This window comes from Pongo abelii, chromosome 11, assembly GCF_028885655.2.
Source record: "Pongo abelii isolate AG06213 chromosome 11, NHGRI_mPonAbe1-v2.0_pri, whole genome shotgun sequence".
Lineage (NCBI taxonomy): Eukaryota > Metazoa > Chordata > Mammalia > Primates > Hominidae > Pongo > Pongo abelii.
The window spans coordinates 73,638,535-73,664,599 of record NC_071996.2 but is presented as its reverse complement, the minus strand read 5'-3'; the positions used below and the strand labels follow the sequence as shown (position 1 = coordinate 73,664,599).

Below are 26,065 nucleotides of genomic sequence, written 5' to 3'. Positions count from 1 at the left end.
GAAAATATGTAGTGTGAAAGTGAATGTCATTGATGGACAAGTTTTCTTTAAGACATTTGACTTCGTTTTCTACTTTTGTCCACTCCAGATTTTTTGCCAAAACGATATGGATTTTTTTTTCTTTGGCAGAAATAAACCCCAGCTCTCTAGCTACTTTGAGCAAAGAAGGGAAGTTATTGATCGAATATCAGTCAATTCACAGAATGATTTGGAGGCCTGGAAAACCAAAGTTGCACAGGAACCAGGGCAACCTTGGGTGACGAAGCAACAGAAACTGCTCATCCTTTTGATTGTGGGATCTCCAGTGAATTAAAAAAAAAAAGACGGCTGGGCGCAGTGGCTCACGCCTGTAATCCCAGCACTTTGGGAGACTGAGGCTGGCGGATCACAAGGTCAGGAGATTGAGACCACAGTGAAACCCCGTCTCTACTAAAAATACAAAAAATTAGCCGGGTGCGGTGGCAGGCGCCTGTAGTCCCAGCTACGCGGGAGGCTGAGGTGGGAGAATGGCGTGAACCCAGGAGGCAGAGCTTGCAGTTAGCCAAGATCATGCCACTGTACTCCAGCCTGAGCGACAGAGTGAGACTCCATCTCAAAAAAAAAAAAAAAAGACCCCCCCCCCCCATCCCATGCTTATGTCATTCCTTTGAGATTCAAACTTCTGGGGAAGAGAGTTGATTAATTTTCCCCTTTGTTTCTTGATTATAGGTATGGGTAAAGATTATGTATGGGAGAAGGACCCTCCTTAGAATTTCTATAGTTACTGGGCAGGTTGATTTCCAGTCCTACCAAAAATACAAGGACAGGATGGTTTTCTAAAAAGAAACTATGTTGCTGTCATGAAATTGGAATGGAGGTTGAATACCTAAAATGGGAAATGTTTACTGTGTTCTGAATCATAAGACTTGACTTTCAAACCCCAGATTTAAGATAGTTAATGCTTTTTAGGGATGCAAGGAATGTTTATACTAGATTATGTCTGGCTAGATGGGGGCATCTGTTGTTGAAATATAATATTCCCTCTTAACCCATTTAGCTCCTCTCAAGCATTGAACTCAAGCACTGATTTTTGTGATTTTCGTATGTCTGTAGCAGAGGTCAGCAAACTTTTTCTGTAAAGTGCCAGGTAGCTAAATATCTGTAGGTCATGTGGTCTCTATCAAAACTACTCAACTCAGCTGTGCCATTTTAGTACTAAAGCAGACATATACCATATGTAATCAAATGAGTATGGCTTTGTTCCAGTAAAACTTTATATAAAAACCAGGCAGAGGGCCATAGTTTGCTGACCCCCTATCTTATAGCAACTCTGTCCAATAGAAGTTTCTGATATGATGGCCATCTTTTGTATCTGTATGGCCTAATAGTAGCCCCTGGCCACATGTGGCTACTGAGGATTTAAAATATGGCTAGTGCGACTGAGGAAATTAATTTTCAATTTAATTTTAATAGTTTCTTAGTAAAAAACTATTGTGTCTGCTAGTTTAAATATTGTTCTTTTTACTAAACTTTTGGCAACATTACCAATAAAAAACCTTATGAAGTGGAGTTATAGTGGAGCTAGGAAAGATATTTTTATTGATAGAGAATGAATTCTGGCATAAAAAGCATTAAGAATAAATGAGTGCTTATCTATGGGGAAATATTACCAACTTTAGTCTCCAAAGAATTAATACTGAAATTTAACCTTTTTAAATACATGATTTTAGAAAGTGAATACCTAGGAAAATCCCAAGGATTTGATGACTTTGTAGCAAAAAACCATTCAAATAAATAGCATAGGCAATAAGTAGTTCTCTTCCTCACTATATTTAGAATAATGCACAAATCATAAGTACACTCAATGAATGTTCACAAACTGAACACAGTGATGTAAGCAGCACCCATATCAAGAAATAAAGATTATCCCCATAACATGATTATGACCTAGAGAAAAATCACAAGGAATCTACAAATAATTAAAACTAATAAGTAAATTAGTTAAGGTCATTGATTATAAATCATATATTAAAACCAGTTATATTTTCTGCATATCAACAACAAATAAGTAGAAAGTAGAAAATGAAGTTTTAGAAAGGTACTATATACAACAGTATTAAAAATTGTTAATATAAATATGTTATTAAATATTTGTAATAAAAATATAAGTTGAAATAAATCTGACAAAAGATACTCAAGACATCTTCACTGAAAACTGTAAAACATGAAATCAAAGAAGGCCTTAATAAATGAGATGCAATATTCAAAAATTGGAAGACTCAATGTTATAAAGTTACCAGTTCTTACTAAGTTGATTTGTAGCTTCAGTGCAATACCAATTAAAATCCCAGCAGGATTTTGGGGAGGGTGGAAATTAACAAGCTGATTCCAAAATTATATAAGAATGTAAAGACCAAGAATGGTCCAGGCAGCCTTATATACTACTAGATATCAAGAATATTTTTTGATATTATTGATAAAATTAAACCAGGCACGGTGGCTCGTAATCCCAGCTACTTAAGAGGCTGAACGGGAGGATCACATGAGCCCAGGAGTTCGAGGGTGCAGTGAGCTATGATCATGCCACTGCACTGCACTCCAGCCTGAGAGACAGAGCAAGACCTGGTCTCTTAAAAAATAAAGAGAAAGTTAGTTATTAAGTCAGTCTGATATTGACATGGATAGAAAAATAGACCAATGAAAGAGAATAAAGTCCAGCAGTAGACCCATCTGTAAGTAGTAACTTGATCTATGACAAAGGTGATATTGCAGTGCAGTGGGAAAGAGTTGATCGTTATAATAGATGTGCTGTATCAATTGGATATCTATAAGGGAAAATAAATAACTCTTCACTTTGAACTCTTACCATGATAGAAAAATCAATTTCAGGTAAATTGTAGATTTAAATGGGAAAGGTAAAGCAATAAAACTTTAATAAAATGAATAGACTATCTTCATTACTTTAGATTGGCAGAGATTTCATAAATAGGTTCCAAAAGGCAGTAGCCAAGAAGAAAAACATTTGATAAATGTAACTATGTTGAAATGACACAGTAAGGTGTGAAAAGGCAAACCATAGATTCATGTCCCGAATATGGAAAGAATTCCTACAAATCAAGAAGGAAAAGACACACAATTCTTGTTCATAATTTCAAAAGCCAGGCCAGATGTGGTGTCTCACTCCTGTAATCCCAGCACTTTGGGAGGCCAGGAGTTCGAGATCAGCCTGGCCAACATGGCAAAAGCTTGTCTCTACCAAAAATACAAAAAGTAGCCGGGCATGGTGGCACATGTCTGTAATCCCAGCTACTCAGAAGGCTGAGGCAGAATCACTTGAGCCCGGGAAGTGGAGTTTGCAGTGAGCCAAGATCATCATAGCATCGGGGAGACTTTTGTGTCTGTCCTGTGTTTGAGCTATTTCTTGTATCCCATATCTTCTCTTTCTTGGTTTATTTCTTTGTTTTTGGTGGAGCAGATTCTCTGGTTGCTTCTTGAGGAAAGATACATGGGTAGTGAAATTTTTGAGACCTTGCGTATTTTCCTCCTCCCACTTTGTTTTTAGTGTATCTGACGGGTAGAATTCTAGGTTGGAAATCATTTTCTCAGAATTTTGAAGGCATTGTTCCATTGTCTTCTAGCTTCCAGTGTTACTGTTGCACACTCCAATGCCATTCTGATTCCTGATTCTTTGTAAATACTCTTATTTGTTCTTCCCTGGAAGCTTTTATTTAGGAGCTTGTGTTTGTCTCTAGAATTTGAAATTATTTATTCTGATGTATTTTGGTTTGGTTTTCTTTAAGCCATTGTGCTTGATTTTTTAAACATGTGTCTTTCCAATCCAGAAACATGCTTTCCAGTTCTGGAAGAATTTTTTGAGTGATATTGGACTTTGTTCATATCTGTGCATTAGGCACTTAAACACTTACTGGAAACTGTGTAACTAGGCAGGGTTTACTGACTGATGGATGGGTTTTGTTTTTTGAGGTGTTTTTGATACAGGGTCTCACTCGCCCAGGGTGGAGCGCAGTGGCGCTATCACAGCTCACTGCAGCCTCTATCTCCTGGGCTCAAGTGATCCTCCTACCTTAGCCTCCTGAGTAGCTGGGACTACTGGTACATGGTACCACATCTGGCTAATTTTTTTTTCCTCTGTAGGCACAGGGTTTCACCATGTTAGCCCAGGCTGGTCTCAAACTCCTGGGCTCAAGCCATCCATCTACTTCAGCCCCCCAAAGTGCTGGGAGTATAGGTGTGAGCCACCATACCCAGCCATGGATGGGTTTTGCAATAGGGTGATCTAGTTAAATCATTTTTCTGAGGGACTTATAGAATCTGCCAGAGAGAGATTTTATCATCTCATACCTGTGGGGTAAAAGCTTGGCTGCTAACTTTTTAGAATTGAGAACAAGAAAGGGGGCTAAGGGTTTCTTTAGTGTAGACTTTCTACTTAACCTTCTCTGTTTTCTCAGCTGTGCTTTATGTATCTTAGTACAGAGTTCTCCTAGCTCACTATTTCCAGAGAGTAAAAAGTTGGCCTCCAGCATTTATGATGACAAGTCAGCAGTTACTTTTATCCTTTTTTGTTCTCATGTGTACTTTCTCCAGCTGCTTTTCTTTATCTTTGGTTTTTCATCAACTATGATGTGCATAGGTGTGGTTTTCTTTGTACTTATCCTGCTTGGGAGATTGAGTGAGCTCTTCAATCTGTAAATTAATGTCTTCGCCAAATTTTGGGATTTTTCTGGCTGTCATTTTTTCAAATATTTTTTTCTGCTTATTTTTCTCATTTTATGACTCCAGTTACATGTATGATAGACTGCTTCATGGTGTCCAACAGACACTATTTTTCAATATTTTTTTCTCTTTTCTTTAGTTTGAGTAATTTCTCTTGACGTATCTTCAGTACTGTCTTTTTCCATTCTTCTCTTAAGCCCATTCAGTAAGTTTTCTGTTTTAGAGACTGAAATTTTCAGTTGTAGAATTTACGTTCAGCTCTTTTTACGGTTTTTATTTTTCTGCTGAAATTTCCAATCTTGTCGTTTGAGCTACTTATATTAGCTGCTTTATGTTATTTATTTGCTGATTCCAAATCTGTGTTACTTCATGATTAGTATCTATTGATTGTCTTTCCTCTTGAGTATGGTTCACTTTTTCTTGTTTTTCATATGATTACAAATTTTCATTGTATCCTACACACTGTGAATGACACATTACAGTGACTTTGGAGACTTGTTTGTTTGTTTTTCTTTGTTTTAGGAGGCAGTTAACTTGGCTAGACTGAAATTTAAACTATGTCTCCCTGCAGAGGGCAGCACTGACATCCCTGTTAGTTGTTTTAGTCTTATCTATTATCTAGGCTGCTTATCGTCTGCTCCGTTTTTGCATAGATCACTGACCAGCCAAAGAAGTAGGCAGAGTTAATATGCAGAATTTGGGACTCTCCCTTTGTGGCTCTTTATTTTCCAGCATATCCCTGCTTACTTTGCAGCCTCTTTGGAAGCTTGAAACTCTTGTTTTTCAAGCCAGTAAGACTAAAGATTTTGATCTAGGTTTCAACTGCTGTCTGTGCAGCTCTGATCTCCGGGACCTTCCCCTCAGCAAAAGCTGTAAAAACAGGAAACCTACCCAGATCTACTCCCTTCTTCTTCCTCTTCCTCTTCCTCCTCTTTTTTTTTTTTGAGACGGAGTTTTGCTTTGTTGCCCAGGCTGGCATACAGTGGTGTGATCTCTGCTCACTGCAACCTCTGTCTCCCAGGTTCAAGCAATTCTCCTGCCTCAGACTCCCTAGTAGCTGGGATTAAAGGCATGCGCCATGACGCCTGGCTATTTTTTGTATTTTTAGTAGAGACGGGGTTTCACTATGTTGGCCAGGCTGGTTTTGAACTCGTGACCTCAAGAAGTCTGCCCGTCTTGGCCTCCCAAAGTGCTGGGATTACAGGCGTGAGCCACTGCACCCAGCCTCTGTTCCCTTCTTCTAAGTGTTATCTTGTACTTAGATTCTGCCTACTTTTGATTCAGGTAGTGACTTTTTTAAATCTTTTTTTTCCAGAATTTATATATAGTTTTCTGTAGAAAATAAGGTATTCTGTTTTTACTGGTGGTGGAATCTTATTCATCTACCTACCTACTTATATTTTTATTGTTTGTTTTAAAAGATAAAAATATTTCGTGAATTTTTATTGATATTTCCAATTCAAACTCAGGATTATAAGGTTTTTTTTTATATGCATCTTTATACTGTGAATTATGAAATTCGAAGATATGAAGCAGAGGATAGAATTGGATATCCCTTAAATATTTTACTTTATTCTGTATTTCACACACATAGCTGTCTCAAAATAACATTAGCACAGTGAACAAAGTGGGTACTGAAAACAATTATTTTGTATATGCTTTCCATGCCCTAGTTTTAAAAATACTGTACTATTAACTTTGCATGCATTTAGTCATTAAATATTATATCCTCTCCCTTGTCATTATCATTTAATCTTGATCAACAGTAAGTCATATTATTGCTTGCCTTCAGTTCTTAGACTGGTAAACTATTCATTTTGGTTGTCTTAAGCTTGTTCTGTAGTAGATTCTTTAGGAAGGGCTCATGGGAGCAGGGTTCCCTAATTGCTTGCATTTTTGGTAACTGTTTATCTATGCTTTCCATGTGTTTAAAATGGATTTTACTGAACATAAAACACTTTGCTTTTATTTTCTTTCCTTGAATAGCTTATGTCACTCCATTTTTGTCTAGCATAAAGTGTTTGCCTTTGATGTTCGCGTTCTGGGTTGTTATTCTTAGGTGTGCATGGTGCTCTGTCAGTAATTTCAATTTTTTTAATTGAACATTTAAAAAACAACAACTGACAACAAGAGACTGACAACTGAAAATGTCAGAGACTTTTTTTTTCTTTTTTTTTTGAGATGGAGTTTTGTTCTTGTTGCCCAGGCTGGAGTGCAATGGTGTGATCTTGGCTCGCTGCAACCTCTGCCTCCCAGATTCAAGTGATTCTCCTGCCTCAGCCTCCCAAGTAGCTGGGAATTACAGGTGTGCACCATCACGCCTGGCTAATTTTGTATTTTTAGTAGAGACAGGGTTTCACCGTGTTGGTGAGGCTGGTCTCAAACTCCTGACCTCAGGTGATCTGCCCGCCTCGGCCTCCCAAAGTGCTGGGATTACAGGCATGAGCCACTGTGCCCAGCCGTCAGGGACATTTTCTTGAATTACAGTTTTTACTATTTTCTGGCTTTAGTAGTTTTTAGGGCCTTCTGTTATCTGTATATTGATCTTTGTTGCTTCATCAGCTGTTGCTTACTCTCAAATCCTTTTTATCTCTTTATTTCTTTTGATTTCGAAAATGTTCCTGTTTTTTGCCTTCTAGTTATCTTAAAGCATTATCTACTGTATATATTTGCTCTTGGGTTCATTCAGATTTACTTTTTATTTCTGGAACTTTTTCTTTTACTTTTAATGATTTCTCGAGTTCTGTTACCTTATTTCTGAGTTTTTTTGAAATCTGATTTATATAGTTGTTTCATGTCTTGAGTCATTTTTGTAATATCTTTTAGTTCATTTTAAAATAGTAGGTTACAATTTTTACCTATTTTGTGGATGTGTGTTCCTGGTATGCTTTTATTATCTGGATGTTATTCTGTATCTTACTTTATTTTTTCTTGTACCTTTATGACCTGCATAATTTTCTTTTGCCTACTTTCATGTGAAATTGGATTTCCTGAACACTTAAATAGTTGGTGCGGTTCAGGATGGCTTTTCTTACAGGGCTTTCTCCACTGCTGTTTTTAGGCATGCTTCAAAACTGTGGCATTTGCTTTCTGAGATTGCTAGGCTGCGTTCCCTCCCTGCTTTATCTGAATATTCTCTTTCCATTATTGTAATTGTACCTATATAGTACTTAATTTTCATTCCACACCCAGTAATTTGTACTCATTGTACCACCCTGTTATGTAAAGATCCGTTTCAAGGATTCATAGAGGCTAGACTGCTCTCACTTCTTAGATGTAACCGTGGACTCTTCCCACTTAGTCATTAATTGAAAGTGCAAAACCCTTCTGTACTTAAGTTAACCTAGCTTCTGTACCTAACTTGTTGGCTGTTTTAGGTGTCTTTTGTTCTAAATCTGTTAACAGACATCTGTTTCTTTCTGTTTCCTCCCATATTGATAATGATACCATACATCATCTATGGTTGTTGACTTGTTTCCATCTGATGTTTTGAGGGGGATTCATGAAGATTCTTGTCACCTCGTTTTGTTGTAAATATTGTCTGTGGGTTTTTGGTTTACTATTTAGTTTTATACATTTTTTTTGGTGGGTATTTACAGACGCTCAAATGCTTTGCCACTGCCCTTACTGTCCCAGAATCTTTCTAATGTATTACTTCTTAATTACTGCTGTTTCAAATTTGATAATCCTGCCATAATTAGATTATAACTTATTCTAAGTACTACTTGAATTGTAATTAGTTCAAGTGCTATCCTTTGTTGACAGCAGCTTTTACAGTATCCAGCATAGTACTGGGCATGTATGCAATGGCTCAGAATTGTCACTTTGGAAATTAATCTAATTTCAATTATATAATTATAGTCTAACTTGCAACCTGTTAATAGTAGGATTAGCAGCCACTCCTGTTACAAGTGGAGGTGAAACATGAGGATATCAATTGGCTCGCCTGTATGTAATGTTAATTCTTGCATCATCTTTGACATATATGCCATAATCTGTCAGCCTCCTGGTCTAAGCATTTCTGGAAGACTTTGATCTGATGTACTGATGGTACAAAAAAGTGCACAAGATAATAAGTATCATAGAAGCATATTGGAAACAAAGCAGACATCATCCTACAGAATGTTAGCTCTTTTTTCTTTGTTACAGTTCAAAAATATTGTCAAGGAAATGGAGAAATTCTTGAGCAAAGCAATTAAAATGGTCAAGATGGTCAAAGATTTTTTTTGAAGAGATCGAGTTAAAACAAATTAAAAAAAAAAAAGAAAAACAGGACAGTTTGTTAATACAGAGAAAGGCAAAGAGGTGTGTTTCAGACATGATGGAATTTGATAATTGTGAAGGGACCTGAAGAGCCCGAATAATACTTTCAGCCAAAGGTAGCATTAGTTTTTAATACATTGAGTAATAATTTTAGGGATCTTGTCATCCTAACAATGGCCCAGTTCCTTTGCTTTTGAAGTGGGATTTAAAAAACCAGCTAATAGAAGTCAGTTCCTAAAACACAGCAGAACTTTATTGACTTGATAAAACTTTTCAAAGTATATATTGTGAAGAATTTAGTATTTCTTATTTTTACCTCATTTGGCTTGTTTAAAGGAATTTATTTATGAAGATAGATTATGTACTTTGTAATATGTTTGTTTAAAATTATTCCCACTGCTTTAAAAAAATTACTCCTAATTTTTACCTTTTAAAAAATCTTTAACAGGCCTCAACAAATAACGAAAGCTCTAATCACAGTTTTGGAAGCTTGGGATCTTTAAGTGACAAAGAATCAGAGGTAAGTAATTTCATTTTAAATATGGTGCTATTAAAGTAAAAGCTGGAATCACTGTTTTAATTAGTATTTTGTTTCTTCATCAGTTCTTTTGCTAAAGGTTAATGCTTTTAAAGTTTCTTATAGGAATGTTTTGTTCTGCCTTATGAAGCACAACAATCAGATTGAAGACTGCATTTGGCATTAGAAAGAAAATGTAGTTTCTTTGGTTATGTAGCTGAACTTGTAAATGAATGATATATGTATATTCTTACTGGAGACAGTTATTAGCCGTTCATAGTTCTGTGAGAGGAAGGTGGTTCTTAAGTATGTTGAGTTTCCCAGTTTTCTATTATTTCTCTTTATTCTTTCCTTTTAGTTTGATCCTTAGTAAGAGTTTGTGTACTTTCTGAGATACAGATACACATTTTTTCCCTCTTTTTAGAATTTCTTATGGAATCATGCTGCTGGTTTTCATTTTTCATATTTTAAAAAATCTGAAGAATTCCCTCCCCTCTTAATCCCTCCCCCTTTTACCCACTTACTGATCCCACCAAGAAAATATCTGGGATTTTACAAGCAGGCATTTGGATCCATGGTTTAATTTACTCTGAGCATGATATACTTGATGACATCTTTTAAAAATGGGTAGACAGGAAGTTCTGTGGGTTTTAGCATTCATTTGTTGATGTTACAGCTTGACTCTTGTGGGTATAGCCTTTTCTCTCGGATGATACAGGTCTGTGACTTGTGTGTGTGTGTGTGTGTGTGTGTGTGTGTGTGTGTGTGTATTTTCCCTGTCAATCTTATTTCTACTTGATCCATTTTTGTCTTTTTTCTACTTGGTTAGTATAGACTTTTTTCTGCTTGGTTAGTATAGACGTATCACCTTGATAATACCAGTAGTTCATTAGCACTCAGAAACTCTTAGGCATTTTGTTTCACTATTCAGAGGAAAGGGAACTTCAAAGGTGGCATCTTTTTAGCTCTGTGTTATGGAAAGCATCTAGAAATCTCTAGGTAGACAGTTTCGTGCAGTTCTGTGCAGGCACCCTGACACTGCAAAGGAGTATGGCATAGGGCTCTCACTCATCAGGCTTTCCCTTCCACAGAAACAACTGGCAGGCAGCTGAAAGGACTGTGCAAGTGACGGGACTTTATCTGCAGTAGGTTCCCTTGAGGTAAGCGTTAGTAGCCACTGTAGCATCAGATTATCAGTTTAGTTTTTTAAAAATTAACATACTTATACTAAGCCTTTGAAAATTGTAGGTTTAGCTCTAGTCAAAGTTTTTTAAAAATTGTATCAAGAATGTTCTCACTTTATATTTCCTGGACTTTGGAACATTTCTTGATATTTTCCCAGAATTGGGAATATTTAGTAATTTCACCTGCCTCCTGTTTCATAGGCATTTGTGTTATGAAGAGCAATAAAATAATTTTAGATATTTCTCTTTTCTGTTCACTAAATATATTTTTGATAGATTTTTTTAAAAAGCAAAACATGGTGAAAGTTAGATCACTTATCACAGTTATACGTTCTTTATAGGTACCCATATTCCAAATATAAGTTATAGATTTAGTATTTGGATTTCTTCAGAGGAATTAGTCTGTAAGAGAATTCAACTTCCCTTTAAAGATCCCAAGGATCACTTTTGGCTATATTTTTAGTTAAAACATGTTTTTGTTTTTTAAAAGACCATACTGGCATTTGCAATGAAACACAATTTGGTTAATCATTAGATATACTTAGCTTTATCTGTATTGAAGTTTTGACATTTGGGGCAGCAATAGAAAATCTTGAAAAATCTTTTGGGCCATGTATGGGGGCTCATGCTTGTAATCCCAGCATGTTGGGAGGCCTAGGCAGGATTGCTTGAGACCAGGAGTTCGAGACCAGCCTGGGCAACATGGCAAAGCCCCATTTCTACAAAAAACACAAAAAATTAGCCGAGAGGCTGAGGTGGGACGATAACCTGAGCCAAGGAAGTCGAAGCTGCAATGAGCCATGATTGTGCCACTGCACTCCAGCCTGGGCAACAGAGTGAGACCCTGTCTTAAGAAAAAAAAAAAAAGAAAGAAAAATCTTTTGACTTTTGCTGTTCTGCATTCTCTGTCTTGGAGTTTTACAAATTAATGGTTAAGTCTAGTGGCACAGAAATGACTACAGATTATACATTGTCCTTAAGATTCAAAGAAATAATTACTATTACCATTATTATTATTATTATTATTATTATTATTATTATTATTTTATTGTATCTTTCCATTTAAGGAGTTGCTTATCTGGAAAATGATTCTGAGGTTTTATCTGTATAGTTGATACCTTAATGAATTCCTTTGGGGTGAAATTTTATATATGTCAAAATACAGATATTTATAGATCATTAAGTAAACATGAGAAGAAACAGTTGCAGGATAGAAGTACTTTTGTTTTTCCTAGTACTCCTAATAGTAAAGTTTATGAAGTATTTCATTGTCTTCTGATGTCACTATTCTTTTGGTAATCCATTCTCCAGTTGACTACAGTTGTTAAAATAGTAGTTTTTGGTTTTGGGAGCAAATAGTACTGGAAGGTTTATTACTTTTTTTTTTTTTTTTTTTTTTTTTGAGATGGAGTCTCACTGTTTTGCCCGGGCTGGAGTGTGGTGGTGCGGTCTCGTCTCACTGCAACCTCCGCCTCCCAGGTTCAAGCGATTTTCCTGCCTCAACCTTCTGAGTAGCTGGGATTATAGGTGTAAGCCACCGTGCCCAGCCAGTTTATTACTTTTTTTTAAAAAAAAAATTGCTTTCTCCTACCACCCTTATACCCCACCCTGGATTCCTGAAATTTATATCCATATTTTAATATAATTAGTATGCATACCCTGTTGTAGTTCACCAGTTGGACATTTTCTGTTGAATCCCTCTTAGGATTTGTGATGGTTTTAACTCACTACAATCCCTTTTCTGTACTTTGTTTTCTCCTACCCAATACTCTTTTTCAGACATCCAGAATCCTCTTGTTTTCTTCTACCCTTACTGTTAAAACTGGAAAGCATCCAATTGTCATTGTTAAGTTGATTAATCTACTTCAAGTGAAATTTTTATTTCAGTTTGTATGCGGTTTATTTTATATATGAATCTGACTTTTTTTCTAAATGTGGAATTAACTAGAATGAAAAAGTTTTTCCTCTTGTAAATAAAAGAAGATGGTAGGTAGGAAGGTATTGTTTTTATTTTGTTTTATTTTACATCACTCCTGGTCCATTCAGCAGGCTCCAAAAAATTCAGGATATTTTCAGTAAACATTTGCATAACTATTAACTTTTAGTCTCTGCCCAATCACTGAGAATATAAAGATGAATAGAATACAATCCCTGCCTTCAAATGAAATCAGTGTTTAGTAGAACAAACATTTAGACAGTCTGCTTCATGACAGTGTAGGCTGTGCTGTAACATATACAAGCACAAGATACTATGGAAGCAAAGTTCAAGAAACCACCACTTCCATTTACCTGTAGGGGAAAGGAAGCAAAGAGGTCTTCCTTCAAAGAAGAGGTGATAGTCGAGTTTTTAAGAGAGGCTGTGAATTCATCCCATAAGACAGAGCGAAGTATGAAAAGAAGGTATACAGAGGGACGAGGATATGTGTTTGCTTTTATGTGGGAGTATGACAAGTAGTTTGGTTTAAGAGAGGACAGTGATTCTCAGCCACTACTGCTCTTTAGATCTCCGGAAAAGCTTTAAAAAATGCCTAGCTGCTTCGGTGATTCCACTGGTTTTCAAACTTCTGGTAGAGGGAGTATATGCAGGAATGGTGAAAGGTAGGCAGGGGTCAGGTTTTGAAGACCCTTGTATTTCATAGTAAAGAATTTGGACTTCAGGTGGATAGCCATTGAAACAGGGGAAACAAAAGACAAAGTAGAGGTGAAAGGCTCCCACAGATGGAATGTAGAGGATTGCGTTGGAGGGACATGAAACCCAAGTTAGGAAGATCACTTAGTTAAGGAATACAGCCTTCTTTATAAAACTCTAAAACCTTCAAGGTTTCATATTAGGAGGAAAAACTTGAGATAAGAGGACTTCTAACTAGTATTTTCAAGTTTGCTGTTTGGGCTTTGCCTTCTTCGGATTCTCTAACTTTGGTTACTGAGACTATCACCACCCAAGACTGTGGTTCTCAAACTGTTCTGTGTGAATGAATCACTTAATGTTTATGACGGTAGGTCTGGGGTAGAATTTTGCATTTCCAACAAGCTTATAGATTTCATTAGTTTTTTTTTTTTTTTTTTTTTCTTTTTGAGACGGAGTCTCGTCTGTTGCCCAGGCTGGAGTGCAGTGGCATGATCTCAGCTCACCACAACCTCCGCCTCCCAGGTTCAAGCGATTCTCCTGCCTCAGCCTCCCAAGTAGCTGGGACTACAGGTGTGTGCCACCATGCCTGGCTAATTTTTGTATTTTTAGTAGAGACGGGGTTTCACTATGTTGGCCAGGCTGGTCTCAAACTCCTGACCTCATGATCTGCCTGCCGTGGCCTTCCAAAGTGCTGGGATTACAGGTGTGAGCCACCCAGCCCAGCAGATTTCATTAGATTTTTAAAAAGTAGAATCAGTAGGGTTTGATGACTTGGAATTAGCGTAAAGAGGGAAAGGGAGGAGCCTAAGATGATTTAAAGGGATCTAGCTAGAGTGCCTTTGATTGAGATAGGCATCACAGAAGGAAGATAACAAGTGTAAATGGCACAGTAGAAGATATCTGGAATTCAGGAAAGAGGTCAGGCTAGATAAGAAGACCTAGGGGTCTTTGGCATAGGTGTTAATTAAAAAGGCTTGGTTGTAGATAAGCAGATCTCAGAGTATGGTTTGAGGATTCCTAGGGGTCCCCTGCGATTCTTCCAAGGAGTCCACGAAGTCAAGTGTTTTTTATAAAAGTGCTAACACATTATTTGACTTTTGAACTTTCATTAGCTCATGAATTCACAATGAAAATTTCCAGAAGCTGTATAACATGTGATATCATTACTCTGATTTATTCATTTTTATTCTTTTACACTTGTATATTCTATTGTTATAATGTTTTTGTTTAAAATCCTAAAATAGTAAATATTGATAGTTATACACATGTAAATAAAAGCTCTTTGGGGCCCTTAACAATTTTTTAAAAGTTATAGAGGGATCCTGAGACCCAAAAGTGATAGTAAGTAGAATTAAATGTCATAGAAGTCAGTTAAGATAGTGACTGTAAAAAGTGACTAAGAATTTGACACTTAGACTTAATTTTAGTAGATTAATGGGAACAAAATGCCAGATTGTAGTTAATTAAGGAGAAATTAGAAAGTGAGGAAATAGCGACAGCAAATATTGACTGCTTTTGGCAGAACCTTGACTATAAAGGAAAGGAGACAGTATCTAGAGTCAAGACAGGTTTGACATATCATGTGCTAAGGAAAGAGTCATAGCAGAGCTGTGATGGAGACAAAGTGCTGAAGAGAGAGGAAAAGAGAAACAAAACCACACATCTTTTCCTGGAGGAGGAATGAATGGGTGAAATCCAGACCCTGAGTGGGCAGCGTTATTCATAGACAGGACTAGGAACATCTTTCCCCTGAATTGGGGTAGATGAACTTGCATATCTGATAACCTTTTCTCTTACTTCACAGTGAAAATAGGTTATCAGCTGAAAGGAAAGAAGTGTGAGTGGGTTGTGGATTTGAGGATTGATAAAAATTTTATGGGAGGACCAGAGAAGAGAGTTTACCAAGGCCACTCATCCTTTATTTAAATTTTTTAGAATACCTGAAGGAGTTAGAAATATGGTCATGTACCTGACCTGCTGGCTAACAGCCCACATTATTTTATGAAGATAAGAGCCCGTGTTTCTTGAGTACCAGTGTTTTTTTTTTTTTTTTTTTTTTTTTGAGACGGAGTCTCACTCGTCGCCCAGGCTGGAGTACAGTGGCGCCATCTTGGCTCACTGCAAGCTCTGCCTCCTGGGTTCATTCCATTCTCCTGCCTCAGCCTCCTGAGTAGCTGGGACTACAAGTGCCCACCACCACGCCTGGCTGATTTGTTTTGTTTTGTTTTGTTTTTTTAGTAGAGATGGAGTTTCACCGTGTTAGTCAGGATGATCTTGATCTCCTGACCTCGTGATCCGGCCCCCTCGGCCTCCCAAAGTGCTGAGGTTACAGGTGTGAGCCACCGCGCCCTGCTCAGTGTTTTCTAAGTTTTAAAACCTGCCTTGATCCACCTATTTGCAGTTCTTCTTGTAGCACTTTCACTATCTAAACACAATGATCTTGTGTCTTAGTTCATTTTCTGCTGCTCTAACAGAATATCACAGACTGGGCAATTTATAATGAACAGAAGTTTATTTGGCTCTTGGATCCGGAGGCTAGGAAGTCCAACAGCATGGTGTCAAGCATCAGATGAGGATCATCACCCCGTGGTAGAAGATGGAAAGCAGAAGTGAGCGTGTGAGACAGAGAGGGAGAATTGGACTCAACTCATCTTTTTAATCAGGAACCCACTCTGTCAGTAACGAACCCATCCCCACAATAATGGCATTAATCCATTCATGAGGCCCCTACCTCTTTTTCTCCCCCCACCCCCAAGATGGAGTTTTGCTCTGTTGCTTAGGCTGGAGTGCAGTGGCACGATCTTGGCTCACTCCAACTTCCACCTCCTGGGTTCAAGCGAGTCTCCTCCTTCAGCCTCCTGAGTAGCTGGGATTACAGGCGCCCGCCACCATGGCTGGCTAAGTTTTATATTTTTAGTAGAGACAGGGTTTCACCATGTTAGTAGCCAGGCTGATCTTGAACTCCTGACCTCAAGTGACCCGCCCACTTCATCCTCCCAAAGTGCTGGGATTACAGGCATGAGCAACCGTGCCTGCCTCCCCCCACCTCTTAATATTCTTACTACAGGGAGTAAGTTTCTACATGAACTTCAGGGCACATAGTCAAACCATAGCACCTTCAGATTCTGTACAATTGCTGTCTCTACCTAAGCCCAAGATGCTAAGTTAGACTATGTATCTTCTAGCTCATTTGGAGTTCTTAATGATTATTAAAACCATAACCATTTTTCCTCTTCTCATTTTGGATGCCCTAGGATACATTTATCTGCTTTATTTATTTCTTACTGAAGTTGGGATATTTGTGACTGAACATATCATTTAATTACATCATTTTTAATAATTAATGTTGGAGAAGCACAGTTATGTCTGTTTATATGTGTGCTTATATACAATATACTCCAGAATATTCACGTTTATAAAGCAGACATATATCAAATTATTCTGTTTTTCTCAATTTAATCCTTAATATTCATCTTTCAGAATACTTTTGTATAATCTCAATCAGATTTGAACAAGTTAAAATATATACTATCTCTATAACCAAAGTAGTTTTCCACCCTTTTTCCTGGGTAACTACCAAATCTTAAGCCTTTATCCACTGACCTCAAATTACTGTGTATTTTTCATCAAAGTATATTTTGGGATTTTTGAGTTATGAATTTTAAATTATGTGGATATGTGGAAGCTGGGACAGTTGTTGCATCTAGAGCATTTCCTGATTTAACTTTGTTTTATATACATACCCACCTCCACTTTCTCATACCTTCTTTTTTGCCCTCTTAATAATGCTTAGTGCTTAGCTAGTGCTTAGTGTGATTCTAAGCACTAGTGCTTAGCTATGATTCTATTTGAAAACAGAGGTGATACTGGCCTTAAGTTTTGTTAACATTCTCATTAAATTTTAATTTGTCTATATTTATTTGCTGTGACCTGGAGAAATCTTTTTTTTTTTTTAATGCCTTACTCTGAGTACCTAGTAAGAAAGAAGAGAGACTTTAAAAATTGATTTACTGTTGGATGGGATAAGTATCACTGAAATTTACATTTTTAGGCCTTTTACTCCTGAATAAATTACCTTGCTTTTGACTTACTCTCTTTAAATCTGTTCTGCTCCTTAAGATGTTAGACACCTATCATCAATTTTAAGACATATTCTATCTTGCTGCCTAAATTATTTTCTAAAATATGTTAGTGTGATAAATGATGTTTGTGGTGTTCTGCTTGTTGACCTCCTCTGTCTTTTATTTATCTTCCTGCTAGTATGTTCTCACTTTGTTCTTACCAGAAATCTTACTATTTTTATGTCACTGGTTTTTCCTTCTTTCTTTCTTTCTTTCTTTTTTTTTTTTTTGAGGCAGTGTCTCGCTCTGTCACCCAGGCTGGAGTGCGATGGCACGATCTCTGCTCCCTGCAACCACCGCCTTCTGGGCTCAGCAATTCTCTGGCCTCAGCCTCCCAAGTAGCTGGGATTGTAGGCACCCACCAGCCTGCCTGGCTAGTTTTTGTATTTTCAGTAGAGACAATGTTTCACCATGTTGGCCAGGCTGATTTCAAACTCCTGACCTCAAATGATCTGCCTGCATTGGCCTCCCAAAGTGCTGGGATTACAGGCATGAGCCACTACACCTCCACCTCTGGCCTATGTCATTGTTTTTACTGAGGCATGATACGCAACAATGTTGCTATATACAATGAACAATATGTACAGTAATGATGTCTTGAAAGCAAGTACTCTTTGTATGCATGGAAAATGGTATTATTTTGTAACATAAAAAATGGGGAATGTGGCCGGGAGGGGCGGCTCATGCCTGTAATCCCCGCAATTTGGAAGACTGAGGCAAGCAGATCACTTGAGGTCAGGAGTTCGAGACCAGCCTGGCCAACAGGGTGAAACCCCATCTCTACTAAAAATAAAAAAGTTAGCTGGTCGTGGTGGCACATGTCTGTAATCCCAGCTACTCAGGAGGCTGAGACAGGAGAATCGCTTGAACCTAGGAGGCCAAGGTTGCAGTGAGCCGAGATTGCACCACTGCACTCCAGCCTGGGTGACACAGCAAGACTCTGTCTCAAAAAAAAGAAAGAAAACAAAAGCGGGGGTGGGTGGGGGGATGTTAAGTTTATTCTCTTCTCTGTTACTAAGACAAATAAACATGAATTATTAGACTTAAAAGTTTCTGTGAAATACCTGAAATTACTTTGTAACTTTTTTTTTTTTTAAAAAAAGAGAAAACAGTATTTAATTCACCACTATATATTGAAGGACGCAGTCTTTTAGAGACCTATATTCAGGCAGAAATTAGAGTATCTGACACTAAAATATATTGTATTAACCGGGTTCATAGCAAAGGAAGTGAGTCCTGCTTGAATATGTTCATGCTTATTAGTCTCTTGGAAGGAAAAGTGAACTGGAAACCAAATGTGAGTCTCCTCCTGGTGGTGTACATCTCTTTCCATAAAGGTAGAAGAATATGTATATCAGAATTCCTCAGGAAGCTTTTTTTAATGTTTAAGTAGCCAGGCTCCCTGCTTGGAAATTCTGATATATTCTGTCTAGTTGAGTTCTTGTAGGTCATGAAATCTTGAAATGGTTCTGTAAGCTATTTAGCAAGCAAACAAACAGCTGTTAAATATTACCCTTTAAAAAAGTATATTTGATGTGGTTCAGTGGTTGTTTTTTACAGCAAGAAATTTCTAAGGGAACACAACAAGAGTGCCCACCTTCACCACTTATTCAGTATAGAATGGGAAGTCCTCGCTAGAGCAGTCAGACAAGAGAAGGAAGTAAAGGGCATCCAAATTGGAAAGGAAGAAGCCAAATTATCCTTGTTTGCAGATGATATAATCTTATATTTGGAAAAATCTAAAGACTATACCAAAAAATTATTAGAACTGATAAATTCAGTAAAGTTGCAGGATACAAAATCAGTATAAAAAAAGTAGCATTTCTATATGCTAACAGTAAACAATCTGAAAAAGAAACCAAAAAGTAATCCCATTTACAATAGCTATAAATACTATGAAATATGTAGACGTTAACTCCCCACCCCCCGAGACAGAGTCTTGCTCTGTTGCCAGGCTGGAGTGCAGTGGCATGATCTCAGCTCACTGCAACCACCACCTCCCCGGTTCAAGCAATTCTCCTGCCTCAGCCTTCTGAGTAGCTGGGATTACAGGAGTGAACCACTGCACCCAACATTTTTTTTTTCTTTGAGATGGGGTTTTTGTTCTGTTGCCCAGGCTGGAGTGTAATGGTGTCGTCTCATCTCACTGCACCCTCCGCCTCCTGAGCTCAAGTGATTCTCCTGCCTCAGCCTCCCCAGTAGCTGGGATTACAGGCGCCCACCACCACGCTTGGCTAATATATTTTTTTTAATGTATTTTTAGTAGAAATGGGGTTTCACCATGTTTGCCAGGCTGGCCTCAAACTCTTGACCTCAGGTGATCCACCAGTCTTGGCCTCCCAAAGTGCTAGAATTACAGGTGTGAGCCACCGCACCTGGCCTACCCAGCTAATTTTTTTGTACTTTTAGTAGAGATGGGGTTTCACCATGTTGGCCAGGCTGGTAAAACTTCTGACCTCAAGTGATCCACCCTCCTTGGCCTCTCAAAGTGCTGAGATTACGGACGTGAGCCACCCCACCCAGCTTTTAGACATTACTCAAAGTAGTAAAATATCTCTACAATAAAAACTATAAAACATTGATGCAAGAAATTGAAGAGTATGCAAAAAAATGGAAGGATATTCCATGGTCATGGAATGGAAGCATCAATACTGTTAAAATGTCCATTGTACCCAGAGCAATCTATAGGTTTAATGTAATCCCTGTCAAAATACCAATGGCATTCTTCACAGAAATAGAAAAAATAATTCTAAAATTTGTATAGAACCACAAAAGACCCAGAATAACCAAAGCCATCCTGAGCAAAGAACAAAACCAGAAGAATCACATTACCTGACTTCAAATTATACTACAAAGCTATAGTAATCAAAACAGCATTGTACTGGCATAAAAACAGACACATAGATCAGTGAAACACATAGACCAGTGGAACAGAACAGAGAACCCAGATAGAAATCCATATATCTACAGTGAAGTTATTTTTGACAAAGGTGCCAAGAACAAACATTGGGGAAAGGACAGTCTGTTCAATAAATGGTGCAGGGAAAACTGGATATTCATATGTAGAAGAATGAAACTAGACCCCCTATCTCTCACCATATACAAAAATCAAATCAAAATGGATTGAAGACTGAAATCTAAAAAGACCTCAAACTGTGAAACTACTATAAGAAAACACTGGGGAAACTCTCCAGGACGTTGGTCTGGGCAAAGATTTCTTAAGTAATACCCAACAAGCACAGGCAACCAAAGCTAAAAATGGACAAATGGGGCCGGGCGCAGTGGCTCACACCTGTAATCCCAGCACTGTGGGAGGCCAAGGCGGGCAGATCGCTATGTCAGGAGATCGAGACCATCCTGGCTAACACAGTGAAACCCCGTCTCTACTAAAAATACAAAAAATTAGCTGGACATGGTGGCGGGGCGCCTGTAGTCCCAGCTACTCAGGAGGCTGAGGCAGGAGAATGGCGTGAACCTGGGAGGCAGAGCTTGCAGTGAGCTGAGATCGCACCACTGCACTCCAGCCTGGGTGACAGAGCGAGACTCCATGTCAAAAATAAGGACAAATGGGATCACATCAAATTAAAAAGCTTCTGCACAGCAAAGAAAACAATCAACAAAGCGAGGAGATAACCCACAGATTGGGAGAAGATATTTGCAAACTATCCATCTGACAAGGAATAAATAACTAGAATATATGAGGAGCTCAAACAACTCTGTAGGAAAACATACAATAATCCAATCTAAAAATGGGCAAAAGATTTGAAGAGACATTTCTCAAAAGAAGACATACAAGTGGCAAACAAGTTGGTGAAAAGGTGCCCAATATCATTGTTTATCAGAGACATGCAAATCGAAACTACAATGAGATATCATCTCACCCCAGTTAAAATGGCTTTTATCCAGAAGGCAGGCAATGACAAATGCTGGCAAGGATGTGGAGAAAAGGGAAACCTCATACACTGTTGGTAGAAGTGAAGATTAGTACAACCACTATGGAGAACAGTTCGGAGGTTCCTCAAAAGGCTAAAAATAGAGCTACCCTGCGATCCAGCAATTCCACTGCTAGATATATACCCAAAATAAAAGAAATTGGTATATCAAAGAGATACCTGCACTCCCATTTTGCAGCACTATTCACAATAGCCAAGATTTGTAAGCAACCCAAGTATCCATCAACAGATGAATGGATAAAGAAAATGTGGTGCATACACACAGTGGAGTACTATTCAGCCATAAGAAAGAATGCGATCCTGTCATTTGCAACAACATGGATGGAACTGGAGGTCCTATTGTTAAGTGAAATAAGCCAGGCACAGAAAGACAAACTTCACATGTTCTCACTTATTTGTGGGAGCTAAAAATTAAGACAATGCAACTTATGGGGATAGAGGGTAGAAAGATGGTTACTAGAGTCTGGGAAGAGTGGTGGTGGTGGGGAGGGGGAATGGTTAATGGGTACAAAAATAGAAAGAATTAATAAGACCTGGTATTTGCTAGCACAACAGTGTGTATAGTCAAAAATAATTTAATTGTATATTTAAAAAAAAACCTAAAAGTGGATTGTTTGTAACACCTTTGTGTTACAGTTGTTTGTAACAACTGTATCAAAATATAAACCCCATAAATATATACACCCACTGCGTACCCACAATGATTAAAAAAAAAAAAATTAAAAAGGAACCCTCTAAGCTGATTGGTGGAAACAAGATTGGAAGAGAAAAATGGCCTATTACTGTAAGAGAGTGAAGACATTCTTTTAAAGTGGAACCCAGTATAGTTCTTTACCATAATAGGTGCTCAGTAAATAGCTGTTGACTGATAACACGACAGGGTAACATCACTGTCTACCCACCTCGTTAATAGGCTACTACTTATTCTCTAGCATACTCATCTCACTTGCTAGCATTTCCTAGTATACGATCAGGATGAGTGTATCTACAAAAGCAGTTTTTAAATTTTGGGTCTCAGGGACTGCTCTGTAACTTTAAAAATTGAAGGACCCTAAAGAGCTTTTGTTTATGTTGGTTACAACTATTTGGTATTTACCATTTTAGGATTTCAAACAAAATGTTGTAACCCTAGAATTCACAAATACATAATCCATAAATCATCCAGTGAGATGTCATCACACGTCATATAGCCTCTGGTAATTTTCACTGTAAACTCAGAATGAAAGTAAAAAAGCACACCATACAGTTAGTTTTATGTACCAACTACAAATGATTCTTAATGTATTCATCAAAGCAAGGTTTCTCACCCTTAACATTATTGACGTTTTGCACTGGATAAATTTTGAGGGGTGGGGTTCCTGTCCTATGCAATATAGGATGTTTAGCAGCATCTCTGCCTCTGTACATTAGATATCTACAGCCTTGTTACCCCCATCCTCAGTGTGTCAACCAAAAATGCCTCTAGGTATTGCCAAATAACCATCTCTCCTGGTTGAGAACCAACTCATTACTGGAAGGAGAAAAAAGAAAGTTTTTAGCATGTTACCAATGGAGCTAGATTGCAACTTCTTAAGTTTTACATGTCTAAATTTAGAAACAGGTGCTCAGAGTAAATAAATTTGTCCATAGTCACACAGATACAAGTTAACAGAGTCAGAGTTTGAATCCCAAAGTATGCCTTATTTCAAAGCGATGCTCTCAACTACTGTGCTGTTATAATCTTTCCATATAACTAAGATAGTATATAACTTGTTATATAAATTACCCTGATAAGTCTTGGACAAAAATGGTACTCTTTGGAAATATTTAGATTTCAGATAACTTATAGTAATTAGCAGATTTGCCAATCTAAGATATACCTGAGCTAACAGCACTTCACAAATGTTTAATCTGTTAAATGTTGCTTTTAGACTGGATTTTTAAAGCATTGAGCACAAGTTGACATTACTGACAAATTTTGTTTCAGAATTTTATTCTTTAGTTTAAAAAATATTAGATGTATTTTTATGTCAGTAGAACACAGTGAATGTTCTACCAATTTTCTTTAAAATTCTCATTTTTCTAAAATAACCGAGTAACCATGACAACCCATTTGACTTCTTATAACCTAATTAGTTTTCTGCTATATGTAATAATTTTGGTCTTTAATATGGAAGATTGTAAGGAATAACATTCTTAATTTTAGAGATACTGTAAAGTGGAGTATGTGGGAACTGTACAACTTATTATTTTATATATAAACCTAGATAGACAGACAGACTGTTCCTAATCCTGATGATACATAACATCACTTCTGGACCTTTTTAAAATTAATGATTCCTTTGGTCTTTTTCCAGAGATGGTTAAATTTGGACTGGAGATTCCAGCATAAGCTTTAAATAAAAGCTTTATAAATGATTGATGTATAGTCAGCATTGAGAATCAATGCTAATAAAGATATGATAGAACAATTTAAAAAAAGAACAAAGAAGCTGGGTATGGTCACATGTCTGTAGTCCCAGGTACTTGGGAGCCTGAGGCAGGAGGATCACTTGAACCTAGGAGTTACAGTCCAGCCTGGACAATGAAGGGAGACCCCATCTTTCTTTTTTTTGTTTGTTTTTGTTTTTGAGGTGGAGTTTTGCTCTTGTTGCCCAGGCTGGAGTGCAGTGGCGCGATCTTGGCTCACTGCAACCTCCGCCTCCCAGATACAAGCGGTTTTCCTGCCTCAACCTCCCAAGTAGTTGGGACTACAGGCGCTCACCACCAGACCCGGCTAATTTGTTTGTATTTTTAGTAGAGGTGGGGTTTTGCCATGTTGGCCGGGCTGGTCTCGTGATCCACCCACCTTGGCCAGGTCAGGTGATCCACCCTCCTTGGCCTCCCAAAGTGCTGGAATTACAGGCTTGAGCCACCATGCCCGGCTGATCCCATCTCTTGGAAAAAAAAGATCACTATTTTTCTGATTAAAAGTGTTGTATTGGCACCATGGGATATTAAGCAGCCATAAAAAAGGATGAGTTCATGTCCTTTGCAGGGACATGGATGAAGCTGGAAACCATCATTCTCAGCAAACTAACACAAGAACAGAAAACCAAACACCATATGTTCTTACTCTTAAGTGGGAGTTGAACAGTGAGAACACGTGGACACGGGGCAGGGCGGTTGAGGGGGCTTCACATAACAGGGCCTATTTTGAGGTGGGGGCTGAGGGAGGGATAGCATTAGGAGAAATACCTAATGTAGATGACAGGTTGATGGTTATAGCAAACCACCTTGGCACGTGTATGACTATGTAACAAACCTGTATGTTCTGCACATGTACCTCAGAACTTAAAGTATAATAATAAAAAAAAATGTTGTATTGGTATAGAGAAAAATAGTAACACTTTTTTACCCATCAGATCTCAAAGGATTGGTGAGTAGTTTCATACAGTGTTAATGTAAACATTTCAATTGATACTGGCTTTGAATGTGCAATTTGGCATTATCTTTAAAAATCTAAGCGTGTGGCCAGGCGTGGTGGCTCATGCCTGTAATCCCAGCATTTTGGGAGGCCAAGGCGGGCGGATCACAAGGTCAAGAGATCGAGACCATCCTGGCCAACATGGAGAAACCCCATCTCTACTAAAAATACCAAAAAAAAACAAGCCAGGTGTGGTGGCGGGTGCCTGTAGTCTCAGCTACTCGGGAGGCTGAGGCAGGAGAATGGCATGAACCCAGGAGGCAGAGCTTGCAGTGATCTGAGATCATGTCACTGCACTCCAGCCTGGGTAACAGTGTGAGACTCTGTCTCAAAAAAAAAAAAAAAAAAAAAAACGAAGTGCGCATATTCTGTGATACAGCATTTACATTTAAAAGTATGTATACCAGAGAAATAATTGTACAGACCTAGGGATTCATGTTCAAAGGAATGTTTGTAGGGGTGTGATACAAGAGTATGTTACTCCATTGTGAGTGTCACAATGGGCCAAAAGTTGTGAGACAACAGCTCTGAATTTGACTATTATAAGCACTTTCAAAATGCCAGCATTTCCGGAATAAATTATCTGAAAATGTTACTTCCCAGCCCCCACCCTTCAGCAGTTGTTCTAAATGGCTGTTTTATTCTTGTATGATTTGAAAACTACTGGCAAGGTAATTTGAGTAGGGGAGAAAGTTCAACTTTATTCTAATTTTATAGTATATACTGTTTAACAAATAAAGCCTTAAAGGGATAGCCAGAGAAGGGAAAATGCCAGGAAATAGACTACATAAGCGATAAGAAAATAACAGACAAAATCATTTTCATCAATATTAAAAACTTAGTATACTCCTTTAAACATGTATGAATGCAGTGGGTCCAAGTGATAGTTTAAGAAGTCACAATGTGAGGATGTCAAGTTAAGTAGTTGCTAAAAATTGAGCATAAAAGTAATTGTTTTAATATTACATTTCTTTGGAGTACTGATATGGTTGTGAATTCTGTGCATGTGTAAATAGAGTCCTTCAGCCTTTACAAAAATGTATGAGGTGACATACTTTAAATATACCTGTAAGACAGCACATATTTTAGTTGGGTGGTTACCCAATTTCTTCTTATTGGTGTTCTACCATCTTTTATATTACACGTTATTAAACAATAAAGGCAGTACAGCAGAAAATATACTACACTCCAAATTGCTGATATGATGATTTTGATTTACTTAGAACTACAAGGAAATGCT

At 37.8% G+C, this 26,065-nt stretch overlaps 1 protein-coding gene across 6 annotated transcripts in view; it reads left to right on the top strand.

Annotated features, from left to right (window-relative positions):
- TLK1 (tousled like kinase 1) overlaps window positions 1-26,065 on the top strand; it is a 172,980-nt gene that overhangs the window by 71,982 nt on the left and 74,933 nt on the right. For 4 of the 6 annotated variants that reach the window (XM_024243612.3, XM_024243613.3, XM_054549490.2 and 1 more), the window contains one exon: window positions 9,425-9,496. In XM_024243612.3, the coding sequence (XP_024099380.1) occupies window positions 9,425-9,496 (72 nt within the window). Of the gene's footprint in view, window positions 1-9,424; window positions 9,497-10,584; window positions 10,654-26,065 lie in introns of all 6 variants that reach the window. The other 2 variants (XM_063712866.1, XM_054549491.2) reach the window with 1 other exon arrangement.